Genomic DNA, 19,992 nt, shown 5'->3' on the forward strand with positions numbered 1-19,992 from the left:
AAAGATTTTTTTTTTTTAAGAGTAGAGCACTTTAGAAATAACAGAGCTTAATCCATAGAGCCTTCTTGGAAATACCGATTTTTATGCCCAAAATAAAGTGACTGCAAGACGATGCATGAACTCATTCACAGAGATCTGAACTGTTAGAATACAGCCTTCTGACTGCATCTTACTTCAGTACTTAGGAATAAGCCTTAGACATAAAATCCAGACAATACTTACTGATATAAAAATCCGTAAGTTGTACATTTAGGTCACACAAAAGGCGTCAAAGTTAAATGCTTAGCTTCTAATTGCAAAGACAAAATGCCATACCATTTCACTTGAAAACTTGAAAAACCAAAAGAAGACCATTCATGTAAGGAATGCATTCAATTTACAAAAAAATGGAGAACTTACTTTGCCTTCTTTGTACTATCATTTTCAGATTCTTTCACTGAAAAATAATAAGATATTCAACATTACTTTACTTTTCTTTAAACTCAAATCACTTAAGCAATTACCCATAGTAAAAAAACGCAAACCAAATCCACTGCCATGTAGTCGAATTTCGACTCATAGCCACCCTATAGGACAGAGTAGAACCACCCCTTAGGGTCTTCAAGGCTGTAAATCTTTACAGGAGCAGACTGTCACATCTTTCTCCCATGGAGCGACTGGTGCATTTGAACCGCTGACCTTTTGGTTAGCAGCCAGGCGCTTAACAACTGTACCACCAGGCTCCTTACTACCCAATACCAAATATTCACAGCTTCATAGAGCCACTAAGAAAAGTTCCATACCACATTGTTATTGGCTATATACTACAGTCACTAGTATTAAACTTTTCAATGTAATTCTAGGTGGGCGAATGTCTTATTTACAATACTCATAGCATTCATGGCATAATTTAAAAACAAACCATCTCCAGGTTGTTTTCCAGTAATTGTCAATCACTCTAAATGCTACTCTCCATGACAAAGAACATTCATCCACTAGGATGTCCAGGTTTTTACTTACGGTGTTCAGTCCCAGTGATCTGGGCCAGAATTCGGAAAGAGCGAGACTGAGTAGTTCCAGTCCTTGGACGCCAGTCTTCAGTATCCTCAATCAGTCTCTTCTTGCTTGCATCACTGTGAGTAGGTATGTGATAAAACTCTGTATTGCGTTCCACAATGTGTTTTCTTGGTGGGCTAGGTTTAAGAAGGGAAAAAAAAAATTGTAAATGCTAAAACTTTTATCGAAAGGATGAAGTATCTTGTGCCAAATTACACCTTCTCCTTACTTATTAACTATCACATTATCTGACATTTCACATTTACAACAATAGTAGAAAATCTACTGTCCAACTATTTTGTGCATTAACAACATATGTCTGACTGTAACAAGATGAAGCCAAGAGTAACACTGGCTGTGATGGTAAAGTTTATGTGTCAACTTAGTTCAGCCATGATTCTCAGTTGTTTGGCAGCTATGTAATGATGTACTCATCTTCCATTTCATGCTCTGATGTGGTAATCCTCCATTTTCACATAATGCTAATTTCATATAACCACCTGGTCTTTGGAACCTAATCATGTCGATAAGTGAAAAAACATTGTATTTATAATTTATACATGTAATCCCCAATGTTCCTTTTATATAAGTCTTTTTGCTTTTGCATGTATACTAAGTCTCTATTTTCTTTAAAAAGCATTATTCTAAAATAGAGTGGACTAGATTTTTCTTCATTGAAAAAAAATATTTTTTTTACTCCCTGGGTGGTACAAATGATTAAGTGCCAGACTACTAACTGAAAGGTTGGCGGTTCAAACCCACCCAGAGGTACCCCAAAGATTGGTCTGGTGATCTGCTTCCAAAAAGTCACAGCTTTGAAAACTCTACAAAGCAATCTATTCTGCACATATGGGGTCACCATGAGTTGGAACTGGCTCGAAGGCAATTAACAAACCAATGCTAATATAAAAGAATAGTATAAGAATGTATTCAACAGAAACGATTACCGTTTAGGGGGAATTTTCCTTTTAATTGACAGAAGAAGGCAGCAGAAGAAAGATTTCCAACATGAAGAAAAGGAAAGGAAAAGGATAATAAGAAAAAAGAAAAATAGCTAGATATTGAAAAGTCTACAGTATAAAATTAAAATCAGAAATCAAACCTTTTCAGTTTATTTGTACTCATCTTACGCCATCTAAAACATAGATCTGAATTATATTTGTAACCACTGTTAAATATTAATATGGTGCTATAGTGGACTGTCTTTCACAAAAGTAAATGATCATATCTTTACTAGGCCCAGAAACCAAAAATGGGTTAATACAGACTGAACTAGCAATTTTAAACATAATTTTGAAAAGGGTCAGTACTGTTAATTTCTGCAATTTCTCAGTTATGTGTGTAGATATTCCTCTTCCTAAATAAAGCTGTTGTGTGGATAGCTGCAGTTGGAGAAAAGCTGTGATATATGGACAGTACTGAAATATTTATCAAAAGACCTGGATTTAAAAAAAAAAAAAAAGACCTGGATTTAAATCTTGGCTCTATGACTTTCTAGATATGTGATTTTGAACAAAGTCAATTAATCTCACTGAGCCTCAGTTTCTTCATTTACAAGGCAGGGATATCACATACAAAGCAGCGTTGTTCTGAGGAATAAAATAATACATGTGAAACAGATGTATTAACTATGTAATAGGAGATTTATGAGTTCGCAAAAAAAATTCATTTTTCTATTAACAAAATATAAAAAGGAATTTACAACATACATTATTTTAGCAATTTAAGTCAAGATCTATTGAACATAATAAATACTGTCTACTTCTCCCCCCCGCCCCCCGCCCCCCACCAAATCAGGACAAATGCAAACTGTTGAAGGCTATGAGTTTAATTTCAGAGAGAAAAAAGAGCATGAGTCTGAACTAAGCCAACTACTGGTACAAGATGAGAGTACAGAAAGTGCACCAAGTGTGACAAGATGTGAGTGGCAACTCCTGCTAGGTGTAACTCACTGCTAGAAAATTATAGCGCTCTCAGCATGCCACCAGACTGCTAGTGTTTTTTTTTTTTTTTTTGGTTGGTTGGTTTTTTTTTTTTTTTAAACTATTTGCAACGTGTCATTAAGCACAATTCCTTGTATTAGTCACAATTTGGTATTCTCATTTGTTTCCCATAACAAAGGAGAAAAAACATCAATTGCATGGTGAGCATCAGGACATTGCTTTAGTTCCCTAGGGTGTTAAGGGTCCCTAAAACCTACTGTCATCAAGTCGATTACAACTCACAGCAACTCTACAGGATAGAGCAGAACTGCCCCATAGGACTACTGTCGTTTTAATAGCTATTTTAATACTTACACTATCAAAACTGCCTCAGTACACTGGAAGAGCCACCCAAGCCCCATCCTCCCTATCCTTACATCTCCTGGTAAAGATCACGATTGAATTATGGTCAATGACACTGGCTTTAGAGTCAGATAGATGTTCAAACAATACATCCTCCACACAGTGTGTGTTTTATACAAGTCACTTAGCTCCTCCAACCCTCAATTTTCCCATCTGTGGAATGTGAATAGCATCTTTTAAAAGGATTGTTCTGAGGAATAAACGAGACAGATAATGTATGTTTGCACAGTACCTACCACACAGTATTCATCATTATAATGTATTCTGTTTACTAGAAAAATAATTAGCAATACATGTGCTAAGACTGCATATATAAAGAACAGAAACAGTGATATTTACATGTAAAATTAGTAAAGACATTATAATTTATGGTAATACTTAAGATTCTAGAAATGAAGTATCTAAAAGACTGTTCATTAAAAGTGAACAAAACTTAATCATTCTTAAAACACAAAATATTAAAAATTAGGAAGTAATAGGAATAGGTTATTTCATAAACACACTGGTTTTGAGAGATAAAATTCCAAAGCAGATAACTCTTCATCTTATATAAGTACGTGATAAAGTTTGTTTGGCCTACTAATAAATTTATCATTTTATATTTCTCTATTATCGGTCAGTGAATGTAGTTTACTCTTAAATGGCAACAATTTCAGATATAAGACTATGGTATCCTATATAAAAGGTGTGGTCTATAGAAATACAAAACAATGGTGTCAAGCTAAGACATAAAAACTAATAAAACAACAGTACTGAAATATATTTTTAGCCACTACACACTTACAAAAGCATAGTATACTTTAGGCTCTTGTGACATTTACCACAGCTTAGGGGATTGTTCTAATGATGTGCTGTTTCTAAACATTTAGTTAGAGCCAGGTTTGGTTTTTTTCTGGCTCTAAAACTCTACACTCTGATGATTCTATGATTAAAAGAGAATAATATCATTGATTTTAATTTTTTTAAACTGCATTTGGGATAGAACACAAACTTAACTACAAGAGTAAATCATTTATTTCAAAACATAGATTTTCTAAATTATGTTCATTCCAATTATTTAAATACTAAACAAACTGCATATCTAACTCTGGTATGCACTGTCCATAATACTTATCTTCCTGAAGGTTTCACTAAGTTTTTCCATTACAGACGTGTGAGTGTTCTAAACACACCCATTGATTCATAGGAAGTTCTCCAGTATGAAAAACGTGTTTCTTATGCTTCATAATACATTTGAGAATTTTTAAATAAAAGATAATAACAAAATCTGCTGGTGGTGTTAAAGCTGAAAGCGAGACAGAAAGTTACAGAGAGACAATGATGAAAATTACAAAGGAACCATTGGTTAAATACTTACGCTTTGCCAGGGTTACTGAAGGAGGAATAATACACAAGAAAGATGTGAGATACAGAAGACATTGATATTCCCAGGATAATAAAAAAGAGACAAAGATAAGACCCCCTCAAAAAAGGAAGAAAAATGAAATGGCAAAATTCAAAACAATTTAGGTAAAGATGTTACACAAACATCATGCTTTAGCATAATCATGTAAACACAGATGAACAAGAATGGACAAGTGTTAGTCAAAACTGTTACAAAGTTGTTATTAGGTAGGACATTATCTATTTTTTTGTTTGTTTGGTTCCAAAAACACTGAAAAGTACTTATTAATGCTAGCTCAATTCTCAAGTTACTGAACACCAAGAGATTAAGATCCACTATTTTTTTTTTTTAGATTTTATAAATGTACTGAATCAAATTTTTAGGTTTTTTATAAATGTACTGAATCAAAATTCTTATTATGGTCTAACAAAAGGCAGAGAATAAAATCATTATATGTCAACAGTAGAAACAGACCACTTCGAATCACTTTCAAAAACAGGAGAGAAAAAAGGAAAAAACCTTTCAATCTCACATAATATAATATAATATAATATAATATAATATAATATAATATAATATAATATAATATAATATAATATAATATAATATAATATAATATAATATAATATAATATAATATAATATAATATAATATAATATAATATAATATAATATAATATAATATAATATAATATAATATAATATAATATAATATAATATAATATAATATAATATAATATAATATAATATAATATAATATAATATAATATAATATAATATAATATAATATAATATAATATAATATAATATAATATAATATAATATAATATAATATAATATAATATAATATAATATAATATAATATAATATAATATAATATAATATAATATAATATAATATAATATAATATAATATAATATAATATAATATAATATAATATAATATAATATAATATAATATAATATAATATAATATAATATAATATAATATAATATAATATAATATAATATAAAAAAAAAAAAACCCGGTGCCATCGAGTCGATTCCGACTCATAGCAACCCTATAGGACAGAGGAGAACTGCCCACAGAGTTTCCAAAGAGCGCCTGGTGGATGTGAACTGCTGACCTTTTGGTCAGCAGCCGTAGCACTTAACCACTACGCTACCAGGGTCTCCTCACATAATGTAACAAAAAACCCAGTGCCATAAGAGTAAATTCAATCTCCTCACATAAATTATCCTGAATCATGTAAAAAAAAAAAAGTGAAGGAATTTTTAAAAATTTCTCATTTTTCAAAATGTAGTGACAATGATGAAAAATATAGGGATAGCTTTAGTGGATGCTTTTCATAAATAATGGACTATCACTTAGCTTTAATTCTCTCCTCATCCGTCATTATCATCACTCTCATCCAGTAAATTCCAGTAACTTTAAAACTGATTTGTGGGAACTTCATAGTTCAGAATTACCAGTGATATAATTATTGCCCAGAAAGGTACGTCTGATATGACACAGAAAAGGAACTAGGTTAATAACACCCAAAGAAAGAGAACATCAAAACACAATTCATTCACATAGCCTATTAATTATAGAATCATTAAAAACAAACATATTTGGATTCTATATAGAGAAGACTAAAGTATAATCTCTCTCCGTATGATGTCAAGAATACATTATAGAGTTAATTCTACAATGAAGTTTTGTTCAAGTAACTAATAATTCATTATAAAATCAGCGAGAAAACTGCCAGCTAGTTTTTGTACTAAGACTGTGCATTGTTGCTTTATTTCCACATGTCACAGCCAGCCTCATAAACTCAAGAGAGCTAAGATTCACTGAATGAGGGTGAGAGGCAGGAGTAAGCTGATCTCAATAGTTTGCCTGCATTTACACTTCTCGAGCCACAACACAAATCATTATGTCTTTCTATTTAGAATAATATGAAATAATTTTGCAAAATTTAACCTCTCCTGAATAAAGTAGAATTTTAGATGCATATGTAAATATTTCAAAGTTTAGGGAAAAGGTTTTATTGTCATATGAAAATAGGAGGGAAATGTTCCACGGTGTAATAAGGGGCTGGGAAGTGGGGGTTGAATGGTTTCAAACTAAAGATGCCACTTTGAATATGTCAAACAAATATTTTTATGTTTTAGAAAATGTGCCCAAACGGAATAGTCCATCATACACAATAGTATCAAAAGAGCCAGCATCAAAGCCAGATGATCTGGCTTCTCATCCTGGTTATCCTGTGCCACAGTCTACAGAAGCCTCATTTTCCTCAACAGTGAAAACCAAAAAAAAGCCAAACCTGTTGCCGTTGAGTCGATTCCGACTCATGGCGACCCTACAGGACAGCGTAGAACTGCCCCAAGGGGTTCCCAAGGAGCAGCTGGTGGATTTGAACTGCTGACCTTTTGGTTAATAGCTGTAGCTCGCCATCTCTCTTAACCACTGTGTCACCAGGGCTCCAGTAGTGAAACTGGTTACAATTTCCCTGCTCTCAGGCTTCTACTAAAAACATACGTTTAATATATTTGAGGGCACTTTGAAATTACACAAATGTAAATTTCTATTATAGACAGATAAACCTCCTAACTACACACACACACACACACATAAAAAAAAACCTATCTGTAGTCTCTGGACATCAACTCACTCATATAGCCTCAATTCACTCAATTTATCCTCAAATCTTTAATCGTTAAAAATAAATACCAATTCAAAGTAACACAAATAAGCCCAAGTCACAGGCAGCCAATACAGAGAAAGGTACACCAAAAGTTAGCTTCAAAAGACTGAGGCTTGAATCCTGGCTCTATCACCTATAAACTGCATGACCTGAGAAAATTACTTAACCTCTCTGCCTTCACAATCCAAATGAGAATTAAATCACATAATATATTTAGAAACACCTAGCACGATACATAGTAATACCTAATGAGTTAACGAATCTGAATGTGGAACTCAAAAAATATATCTTTAACCTAAAAGTTTAATTTCTTTAAGTCTCATTTTTTCTGCTTTAATGTCAAACTGTTCGTTACATTAAAATTTGGTAATTGTGTATAAGAATTTAAATAGATAAAACAATAAATCAGGTTTGGGGGATTCTATACTAGTACAATGGTATGCAATATTCCTATGTTAAATATGACATGCAATTATTCAGTAAGACCACAGTCACACTGGTATGAAGTTCCTTTAATAATTCAACAATTAATTTTCTTGGATATGTCCAAGATAGATATTCTCTATTTCCAATCCTGCTCTACGATGGTAAAGAAACTTAACCACATGCTCAGAGTAATCATAACAATATGAAATTTAAATTCTTATCCAATGTGATTTTTTTCTATTTTTAAATCTAGTAATAACCAGCCAGTTTAATATCAATAGCTACGTAACACAAAAGTGAGGTTTTTAAGTTATACCACAGTGATTCTCTATGTTTTAAGCCAACTAACTGTGACCTTTAATAAGTTGGTAATTGTCTCTCTTAACTAATTTCAAAGGTGTATAGGCTTTCTACCATCAACTGACACACAACTGCATGTATACAGTTCTAAAGCTATGATCGACATGGTCTGAATGAAAGCTTTCTTGAAAATTCATGAAGGCTCTTAGAACCTTTACCAAGAAAACATTGGTTTGTGATATTAATTTGGAAATCAACTCAGTTTTACATATGCTGTTCACTAGTGGTACAAATGTTTATGCTTTCTCTCCTATCTTTGTCTTCTAGCAGTCTTAACACAAGTTACATTCCCTCAAGCACTGCACCTTTTAAACCATTACACAGCAAACTCCACATATATTTTATGAAATAAGTTAAACACCTTTTTATTACAAGGCAAGTCACCACAGCATAGCAAAACAAACCAAACTTATGGAAACACTGAATGTGGTTATTCTAAATTATAGCTCTTTTGCAAAATGTAATTTAATTTTGCAAAAATTGGCATTCATGCTGTTTACTCATACATAAATCACCATATTTCCTCTCCCGTAAAGTGGATACTAACTCTGTCACTTGTGTTTTCTGCAAAGAGAAAAGCATTTTAAAATTATTACTAACATATCATCAATTTTTTAATCTTCCAAGGCCAGGTTCTTCAAAATACCATGTAGGAACTGTTAGAAGAAATTCCAGTCCAAACAAATCAAAGTTAATATAGAATCAAAGACTTACCTCCCGAAAGCAGTGGCACTGTACAATGCAAGGGCATATGGAAAGGGAAAAGGTAAATCACTTAACTACTTGATGCAAAATAGATTCTCTTCCGGTCTGGGATATAATGTCCCATGTTGCTCTAAGGATAGTAGTAAAGGAAGCGGCAAGCCAATAATTTGTATAGATAGGCAAAAAATTTTAAAAACTCTTAAGTGCCTTAATATTATCATTTATAAGAAGGAAAAGGAATGTTTGCATAGTATTATTAACGGATATTCTAAAAAATCAACATAAGGACACATTTTATAGTATTAGAATAGCTATTTCTTAATAAGCATTTGTTTGTCTCTTTTGTTTATTAACTCTATACAAATTTGGGTAGGATGCCTATCAAACTGACAAACTAACTAGCTACTTTAAATGACTTGAAAACTAACAGTTTTCTGGTATTTTGAAGGAAAAACAGCTTATGCATTTAACTTCATATCCTTCTGATAGCTTAAATTTTTGTTCACTGGCATTTAATATATTTTTTTTTAAAAGCAGTTAATGAAAAGTAACAACTTTTAAGTTTAAAAGAGTTTTGTTGAAGATCTTTTGCAACATTACAAAAATATCAGAAATATAATAACCACATAATTAGTAAAAAGTGACTTGACTCTGATTTCAGAAAAAGTTTTACACCTGATAAAAAATACGTATTTGTCAATATCACAAAACACCTACTCTTCAAAATGACGTTATCACTGACTACTAAACTGTGTGATTTATTTTTAATTTCTCTAATCTAAATGTAGTGAAAGAAAGGGCGTTGTGAATTTGAGCATTTCACAGACACCACTTTGTTTTTGGAGCAGCCAAGTTCTCATTGTCCTAGCATCTGGACAATACTTGAAATCTATTTTTAAGTACTCCCAGTTTGCCAAAGGAAAGCAGTTACTTGCTTCCTAATACTGCAAAAAATGTAATAATCCTTTTTCTCCTGAATCTTGACAGTGCTGCACATCAGGCATGTACTCAATATTCACTTGTCAATTGATGAAGAGGCGAGCATACAGCGTCTACAACTATACCACTGCCTACACTTGCGGTTTGAAAATCACATGCTTTAAATCATTTCAAGTTTCACCATCTAAGTTGTGCTTATACAACACAAAAACTAAACTTGATGTTTTCAGATGCTTTAAATGCAGAACTTTTCTATAACCTCAATTTGCCTTTGCCTCTACTATTTCCCATTAAGAAGGCTCCCTTATAAAATGTCATTTCTTATAAAATGTCAACAGGGTTAGTGAGCAGAAAAAAATTTAGTTAAGACACTTCTTTCAATGGACTTAATTCTACTGAACCTGAAGATTAATAAACATAGTAGACTTTAGTTTTCTGTAAAGCGAGCATTTGACAGGCAGCAGTCCTTCCAGGGTATCTACTTTAATTACTGTAAAAACTATACCTTAAAATAGAAAGAAGGAAAAAAAAAAAAACCCCAAACACACACACACGAAAAAAACTATACCTCAAAACTACATACTGTTTCTCACCCTCACTTAAAAGAAGAAATAACGTTCTTTGACTGACACTAGTTCTCCTCAATATAAACATCAAAACTTTAAAAAGCCTCCCACAACCACAAAACCATGTATAAGGCCCAGTAGCTGTTCTTGCAGACCTCCTGCTTCCTTTCTCTAGCAAGAGCCTGGAACCCTGCCACCTTCTATTTCAAAGTCCAAAAGTTGCCATGGCAGCAATGCTACAGAAAGCACAGTCCCTTCATTACATGAATTAACATTTGGAAGGGATTATCTCATAGAAAGGACCTATTTTATTTTATTATTTTATTTTCCTGGGAACTGGCATTGATAAAAACCATCATGCATGCAGATTATTTCCCTTTGTTTTTGTTCTTTTAAAGTACATTTTTGTCACAATAAATCCGATCAAAATGATTTCCTAAAAACAACTTTGGCTTTAAATACGGTCACTAAATTCCAAAAAGAATAAAATAACTATCTACAAATGGAGGCTTGTGAAATAAATGTGCCAATTTTATAACTAAGTATAGTTCAAATAAGTTAATACCCTCAACCAATTTTTTAAAAGAGTTTCTAAAAAACTTTTTAGGAAAAAAAATTAGAGGAATATATTTTTTAAAACTCTGTTAATATTTTATATATTTGGAGTTCACTGGTTTAAATTCATTCATTTTAGAAGAATCTTTGCAATGAAAATATTTTCTTGTTTGCTCCTCGTGCTTTTTTTGGTTTTTGTCTTTATTGTGATTTTTTTTTTAACTGTTGTGAAAATAAATATATATTACTGTTTTAAAGAATAAATTCTAGTTTAATCTTATCTGAAAAGAATGTTGCTAGATATCTGCTCTAAGCTAATGCATCATACATGAATCTAAATCAGACTTGCTTTTTGTTTTCTTAAGGCTACTTCCTAGGAAAAAAAAAGCTACTTATAAACTCCTCATTTCCTCTCTCCTCAGGGTGAGCTACATAAGCTGAAGACAACTGTGACCATTCTGTTTAAATTTCTGGTGACCAATAAAAGGATGGAAAAATTAAGGAAGAAAATGATTCAAGATTTGCCTTGCATTGTAAGTGCCAGTTGCTTGCTCAATGTTGTGCCAGGAGAGTATGTTATATGGCTCACAGCATGTCAAAATGCATAACTAAGTTTTGAATAACCTGTAATTGCCTTGCAGAGAGTGCCATACTTGTATATGCCACATATTAATGAAGCAAAGAAAACTTCATCTTCCTTCCTTCAAAAAACACCGGATGTTTTGAGTATGTAGATTGTTTCATGGAAATTGCCTGAAAGAAGAGTCTTTGATATGAGCAAAAAGCACCCTTGGCCACCTACCCATTTTGCTGTTTACTGTCACCCTGGGATCCTCTTCTCTGTCCCTCTGCTACCTCCTGAGCAGTCTCGGAACACACGCTGGTGACTGTGGGCTGCCGTGGGACATTAACTGCAGTTTTAACAGCGCTCAGTGCAGGTGAACGCTGATCAACACTAAGATTGGTATTAGCATGCAGTCCGGATGCAGCGAATGGGGGAGGAGTGACAGCAGCCACGGGTGGAGGGGAAGCATGTGATGAAGTGGTCACATGGGCTGTGGTGAAGGCGGACGATGGTGATGGGATGGATGTGACTTTTGGAGAAGACACAAAACCAAAGGGCCGTGGTGTCTTATTGTAGGCCATGTTGGTTGTGGAGGTGACTTTGGACACAGCAGGAGATGTAATGGGCACAGGTTTAACTACTTCTTTAGGTTCTCCCTATGTAAAATAAAAATAAACATACACAAAAACACACCAAATACATGCAAAATACATTCACTGAAAAGAACACATAGCTGACTTTTAAAAAGACAATCATGTTAGCAGCCCCAAATTCACATTTCCAAATAAAAACATAGAGTTCATATAGCATAACATGCATGCTAACTGGTCTCAACATGCATAACACAGATGCACACACCACATATATTTTTTTATAAAAATGAAGGAAGTTTTCAAAATATATAGGAAATAGAGCAGGGAAACTATCAAAAATAAAGGCCATCAGAGTTGTTCAATTTAGACATAGTCCAAAAGAAAAAATTGTAAAATATCCCAAAACAAACAAAACATTGCTAACCAATTTTTTTTTTTTTACTATGCAGAGCCTCAATTCTAATTCCATCTCTCAAGTATGTTTGATTACTCTCTAGGCTACAATTATTTGATTCATGCAAAAGCAGCAGAGCGTTTTTACTCTTCAATTGAAAAAAAATGAAGAGGCATAAGGCAATTTTTACCTAACTCAGAAATGTATACATCTTATGTACATATTATCTTGAACAAATAAATTACTAAAAAACCCATTAATGAAAAGCAAACAAAAGAACAAAACAAAATCAATCCTTTCCCTCTTCTGTAATCCACCACTGTTTTTCTTTCTTTGGAAAGTTCTGAGATATGATTCAGAGATGGAATAAAGTTCTTTCCCTTTTCGTTTCCAAAATAAATATTTAATATTTAGTAGTTACATGAGGAAAAAAATGAACTTAGACATTTCCTCAATGCCATCAGCCAAAGAAAAAAATAACTAGTAAGAAAGATCAATTCCTTCTGAAATTAACAGAATTTGTGTTTGCAAACCCCTATTCCAAAGCAAGTCTAAAGTTCAAAAAAAGAAAAAATCAAGTTAATCGCTCATGACATTCAAGAATAAATTCCTACTCACTCTACAACTCCAAAGGATAAACAATCATATTTTTTAAATGCATACAATGATGCTGTATTATATTTACTTTCTAAAAAAAAAAAGTAATCTAAAATCTTATAGGAATAAAAAAGTTAATGGAGAAAAACAGTAGCTTAATGTTTAAGCAAATCAATATAATAAGTAACCTAACAGAAAGGCAGCAAGTAAAATTGAGAGTAAAATCCCCAAAAGCAAAAACCAGATGTACACGAACACCAGTTTAGGAACATTTGGGAACATATGCGAGTAAAAGACTAACTGCCAATAAACTAATCCAAGAATACTGTGAAAATGCAATTAAATACTTATTAATAAAATGTTGTTAAAGACCTGTTGGGATATACATTTTCAGTAACCACTTATCTATTCCCTGTAGAAAATACATGAATAAAGACAGGCAAATTAGTATGTAAATGTGAATGTAAGAAATTTGGGTATAAGTTATTGATAATGCATAGATTTGGAAATAATGTTTTAATAATACACGTATAATTATAGAAAGTAACTCTCTATGTGTTCATTTCCAGTTCTTCTCCTCATACTTTAAGTAAAAAAAATGAGGAAAATTGTACAAAGGCTAAATGAAATGTCCATATAACCTGAGACAGAACTAGGAATTACTCAGGAGGGACTATCAAATGGTACCCTAGATGCTAGATTAAAAACACACCTTCTGAACAGGAACCGGCTCAGGCTTAGGTGTAGCAGATGCTCTGGGGAAAAAAGAAAAAGAAAAAAAACATGAAGTTTTACAAACTTATAAATTCCTTAAAAAATTTTTTACTATTATGTATCTTAATACCCTAAATCAGAATTTATGGTTTCACAATTCATATCTTTTGACTATTCATAATCTATTTATTAGTCTTCTGCAAGTCAAATGCTACAAGACTCAATACCCTTATATGCTAGTTATTCATTAGCAACCTCTGGCTCTCTACTACCTCAACTGAGGAAAAACAAACATCAATCCTGGTTGCTACTGCACCCACCTTAAGTCCTTAAATTAAGGCTATTCCCCAACTAAAAGGGCAAAGTATAATAAACACGGTTTTCTGATTCTTGAATAGTTCCTCTACCATCTAATTTAAATATCTTCAACAGCAAATGCTTTTTTATTCTAATATCCATTTAGAAACACCCATGAAAAAACCTTTGTGAAGATACTGAATAAATTCTGGTTGAACTGGGTCACTGAATGAGTATTTATTTCATATTTATATTCTTAAGTGCTTATGCAAATTAATGCCTTTGTTATGGTAAAACCGAACCATAAATTCTTTCACTAGGCTATAATTTCAGTGAAGGCAATAACCCTGTCTTACTTTGTTTGTATCTCAGCACAGTGACTGGCATGTAGTAGGTCACCCAGTAATGATTATGAGAAGAAAACAAGACAAAAATTCATGCATACAACTTAAAAATTTCTATACTTAATTTTTTATTATTTATATTTGTAACATACGCTGTCTTGTACTGTGTTATTACTATTCCTTTGGTTAGCATGGACTAATAGTAACAATAATTGGTTTGGAGCCATTATCTCATATAATCCTTACAACAGCCAAAGTGGAAGCTATGATTATCCCCATTTTTCAGATGAGGAACTTCAAAGTTAGGGTAACTAAATTGCCTAAGATGGAGCTAAAGTCCATACTTCTTAAACACTACAATACATAGCCTGTATTCAAGGAAAGTAAATAACTGGGAAAGACTCCAACGATTTAAAAGCTATTTACCCAGTGTTAATGTATCTATTCTGCTTAATGATGGCAGAAGCAGTTTGAGTTCTCTCATAACACACAAATCTGAGGGTAAGATATCAGGCGCAGAATTCAAGAAATGTAAGCCCAGTGGGTAAATGCTAAGTGATGACACTTTCAAACTACAAACCATAGGATCATTTTACTCAGAAAGTAAAACAGATCACAAACAGAAGACACTAGCATAAGATACAGGGTCTTTATGAGCATAACCTAGCAATAAACTCTGATCAACAATTTTAGCAGCATCTGAATTTTCCAATAACTAATTTGATTAGTTAGGGCAGGCACTGAAAAACTGGCTAACCTAGCAGTCTACAATGCGTGCTCACATTCAGTTACTGCAATACAGAATTACATTCTGTGCTGTTGCATAACTTTCCATGTTCACTCTTAAGTAGACAGTTTTTCGTTTAGCTTACAGAGTTATTATAGCAAGCAAAGGAAACATGTTCAAGTACAGAACAGTGGCATCTTCCTTTTACTGAAATTTCAGAATAGGACATAATCACAAAGGATCTACTTATTAAAACTACTTAAGATAGTACTAAAAGTTTGCCATAATAGACAGTATGGTATCTTTTTCATCTAGACACTTCAAGGTACATGGAGCCCTTCTAGCAACCCTAAAAAAAAAAAAAAAAAAAGAAAAGAAAAAAGAGCATGCTATCTAATAGTACTAGGTTTCCAAACTTAAACTAAAATGCGTATATCCTATATCTATGAAAACAAACTCCTTAGTCTTTTTCTAGGTGTTAGTTCTTAAAGAGTGTAGGAGGTTGGGGGAAAAAAAATCCCCGGATTGGCTAGTTTTCATTAATTTTGGAATCCAACCCCTTACTTTGTTGAGAAGCACAGAATAATCAGGAGTCCTAATCTACTTTATAGGTTGAAACATCTACAAAAATACTACTCAAAATTTTAAAATAAAATAATTTTTTTTTTAATCTGAAATTTGAGTCAGGTTGCCCCACTTGCCTTCTGATAAAACTCACAAGTGCAATGACATGCACTAAGGTAGTCAGAGAAAGGGGGAGCAACATGCCCTCAAAATCCAAGGGTAGAGTCCACTACATGTTAAAAATATGAACATAACTGATTGTTAAAAAACAGTTGATACTAGATGCAATACAAATTAATTCTGTTGGTTTAAATATTTAAATACCAAATGAGTCACAGAAGCATTCAGATAGGTTCCTTAAAAAATTAGAGCTACTTTATTATATGCCAATCAGCAGGTTGGTCTGACCTCTATCATCTGAATGTTTACAGGAGCTCACAACTTAAATCATGTAATTTTTGAACCTTATGTTAACATTGTCTTTATAAGGAGAGGTCAGCACAATTGGACTAAACCAAAACTGAGGAAGTTTCCAGAATAAACTGAATGCTTCAAATGCCAGCATAGCAGGGGCGGGGCTTTGGGGACCACAGTTTCAGGGGACATCTAGGTCAACTGGCATAATAAAATCTATTAAGAAAATATTCTGCATCCCACTTTAGAGAGTGGCATCTGGGGTCTTAAACACTAGCAAGCGGCCATCTAAGATGCATCAATTGGTCTCAACCCACCTGGAGCAAAGGAGAATGAAGAACACCAAAGACGCAATGTAATTATGAGCCCAAAAGACAGAAAGGGCCACATAAATCAGAGATTACATCAGCCTGAGACCAGAAGAACTAGATGGTGCCCAGCTACAACTGATGACTGCCCTGACAGGGAACATAAAAAAAGAACTCCTGAAGGAGAAGGAAAGCAGTGGGATGCAGACCTCAAATTCTCATAAAAAGACCCAACTTAATGGCATGACTGAGACTAGAAGGACCCCAGAGGTCATGGTCCCCAGACCTTTTGTTACTTAGCCCAAGACAGGAACCATTCCCAAAGCCAACTCTTCAGACAAGGGCTGGACTGAACTGTAAGACAGAAAAGGCGTGTGCTTTTTGGATCAAGTAGACACATGAGACTATGTGGGCAGCTCCTGCCTGGAGGAGAGATGAGAAGGCAGAGGGGGACAGAGGCTGGCTGAATGGACACAGCTGTCTCATTAGGGGGAGAACAACTGGGAGTATACAGCAAGGTGTATAAAAATTTTTGTATGAGGGACTGACTTGGTTTGTAAACTTTCACTTAAAGCCCAATAAAAATTGTCTTTATACTTTTGTACTTTACTTTTTAGAGTAAACAGAAGTCAAATAACTTTTTCACATTAAAAGTATTTTGAAAAACATTTCAAAATCTACAACATGTACTAGATAAGTATGCTACAACAATCTTACATTTAAGTACAATGACATACTCTTATGATCTATAACAATCGTGGCTCAGGAAATCTGGAATACATGATAAATGAAGGCTACAAAATAAATGAATAGCAATGGCCCTTTAGTTAGAAAAAATCAAACAACTTTACCAATTATCAAAGAATAACAATAAAAAGATATACCACTTTTCAAATGTGTAAAGATTTTTAAAAAAAATGTTAATACTCAATGCTGTAAGAATAAGACTATACATTAATACAGTTCTTTGAGAAAAGGATCTAGCATTGATTTTTTTAAAAAAAGCCTTCAAGAAGGCTCATGCTCTTGACATAATAATCAACTTCTGGGAAGGAATCCATCATAAGAAAATAATTTGAAATATAGGAAAGGCTTTATGTAGAAAGACTTCATATATAAAGATTATTTGTTCACTACAGTGTAATTTATAATAGTGAAAAAATTAGGAACAATCAAGTATACAAGAATGAGGAAATGGTTAACTATAACTACATGACACATTATACAACAATTAAGATCATGCTTAGAAAGAATTTTGAATAGCAAGATAAAATGCCTTACGATGTGAAGTAGAAAGGAAGATATAAAATTGTATACACAGCATGACCAATGCATGGAAAGGAGTAGAGAGAAACACATCTACATTTTAATGAAGGTTCTCTCTGAATGGTATCTGTTCTTTCTCTTTTGTACATGTGTTTTCCATATTTTATACAATGCAATCGTGCAATTTTTTATAAGGACGAATATTTCTTAAAGAATATTTTATGGAAAACTACTTTTCAAGAAACAAAAAAGGTTCTGTTGTCAAAAACAGCTGAAAAACAGAGCTGAAGTTACACAAGGAGCTAAACCACAGGACTTCTCAGAGCCTTTAATTTCCTAAGGAACAAAATTCTGTGAATTGGTGCCCATGCTCATTTGAAGGAGATTTATTTAGGAAACAAAGGCACGTTTAAAGAAAGAGTAAATCTCTGTAAAGTCTGAAAATGTTTACCTAAGTCTCCTACAATTGGCTCCAATTAAGAGAAAGAAATATCACATTTCTTAAAATTCTTGAAATCATTTGTTATACAGAATATTTGTTTTATCAAATTAGTCTTTCTTGAACTTTATATTTAACAAAACATTCAGACTATGAGCAAAATTTAATCAGTGTTTAAGAAGTAAAATCCTATTTCCTTCATCAAACTGTAATATGTATTTCCTACATTCCCTAGGGAGAAAATACTAGGATATGAAAAGCAACATCATTTCCTAAAATTAAAATTTGTATAGTTATTTTTCTTTTCTTTATTAAAATATTATAGTGAACATCTGTTCTTTTATCCTAGAAATGTCACAGACTACTAGAAAACAAATAATTTTTAAAGGGTGTTTAAATAGTTTTTAAAAACTGAGATACAAATATGAAAAGTATTCCTCCATTATTCTCTTCAAATCCTGGCAGACACACAATGGGATAATATATTTCCCTTTCAACTACAGTGATCATCACAAGTCACTTTTGTGTAGTGTGTGAGTATCAAACCAGCAGAGATCCTGGCAATGGCTTAGTGCCATGGGCTGAACAATTTGCTTATTGTTCTCTCGTTCCTTAGTGTGAAGCCACCGTTCTTTAAGTAAGTCTTGACAGTGAGCTACCACTGCCTTAACCCAGTACTATCCTCAGCTCACAGAACTCAAAGAACAAAGCTGGCTAGAAAGCTGACTGATTTGTGTAAGAGTGGTATCCAAATTAAAAATTCCTGATGCATTCCAACTAATTTCAGACCTTTTAGCTTAACAATTGAAGGCAGCCTAAGTTATAAAGGATTGTATCAAAAACCAGAGTTGTGATGCCCTGGTTAGAATAACATACAGAAAAATAATACCATAAACAAGCAGTAGATCCATCAAGGATCAGATTCAAAGAAATCAAGCAAAACTTCATCTTATGAGCACCTAATGAATAGTATTATAAGTTACACTTTCAACTAATTAATGTACTTTTTCTAATATTTCTTTATAAAATAACATGTTTTTAGTTAATAAGGTAGCCAGTGAATGTTCACATTAGTGTTTAAACATGAGGATTTAGGCAACACGACTAGACTGAAAATGATAATTCACATTACTCATTATGTCTTGGTGACTCCTCAACCGTATCTAACATACTTAACTCATAAACAATCAGACAGAAAGGAAAAGAATTTTTGGTTCATCCTCTATGAGATAAGCTCTATCTAAGTTTCCCACAGTATGGCCATCTTTGGGCCCACTGACCTCAGGACCCATAAACACTAGGGTACATCATTAATCACTGTAATTGCAAAGTTGTCAATTTGTAATAACAAAGCAACTCCAGGAGGAAAAAGTGAGCACTCAAGTGTGCAGACAGGGATGTTTCTTTCAACAGTTTCCCCATACTTTATTGTCCTTCCAGTCAGTCTACTTTCCTAAAAACTCAAACTTCAAACATTTTAAATCACTTATGGCAATATATCAGTGGTTTTTCCCAAATGATTTGAGAATATGTAAAGGCTGTTATATTTCCTATAAACAAAAGTACAAAATAGTTAAATATCAGCATAGTACACCTTCTAGCTTATACACATACTCTCTCTTTCTCTCCCCCTTGTTCCACCTTCACTATCTTACTGTAAGAAATAATAAAGTACATTTTTCTTCCTACAGAAAGAAAGCTGTAACCGAAAGCTGGACAGATTTTTTGAAGAGCGGAAGAAAGGAGGATAGAGAACAGAAGGAA

At 33.0% G+C, this 19,992-nt stretch overlaps 1 protein-coding gene across 5 annotated transcripts in view; it reads right to left on the reverse strand.

Moving 5' to 3' along the window:
• The window catches only part of PDLIM5 (PDZ and LIM domain 5), a 1,027,106-nt gene that overhangs the window by 880,154 nt on the left and 126,960 nt on the right, over positions 1-19,992 (reverse strand). For 3 of the 5 annotated variants that reach the window (XM_049885678.1, XM_049885680.1, XM_049885681.1), the window contains exons 4-7: positions 13,868-13,910; positions 11,809-11,900; positions 1,000-1,172; positions 400-436 (exon numbers count right to left, since the gene is read on the reverse strand). In XM_049885678.1, coding sequence (XP_049741635.1) covers positions 400-436; positions 1,000-1,172; positions 11,809-11,900; positions 13,868-13,910 — 345 coding nt within the window. Of the gene's footprint in view, positions 1-399; positions 437-999; positions 1,173-11,808; positions 12,228-13,867; positions 13,911-19,992 lie in introns of all 5 variants that reach the window. The other 2 variants (XR_007517627.1, XM_049885677.1) reach the window with 1 other exon arrangement.

This window comes from Elephas maximus, chromosome 5 (genome assembly GCF_024166365.1).
Source record: "Elephas maximus indicus isolate mEleMax1 chromosome 5, mEleMax1 primary haplotype, whole genome shotgun sequence".
Lineage (NCBI taxonomy): Eukaryota > Metazoa > Chordata > Mammalia > Proboscidea > Elephantidae > Elephas > Elephas maximus.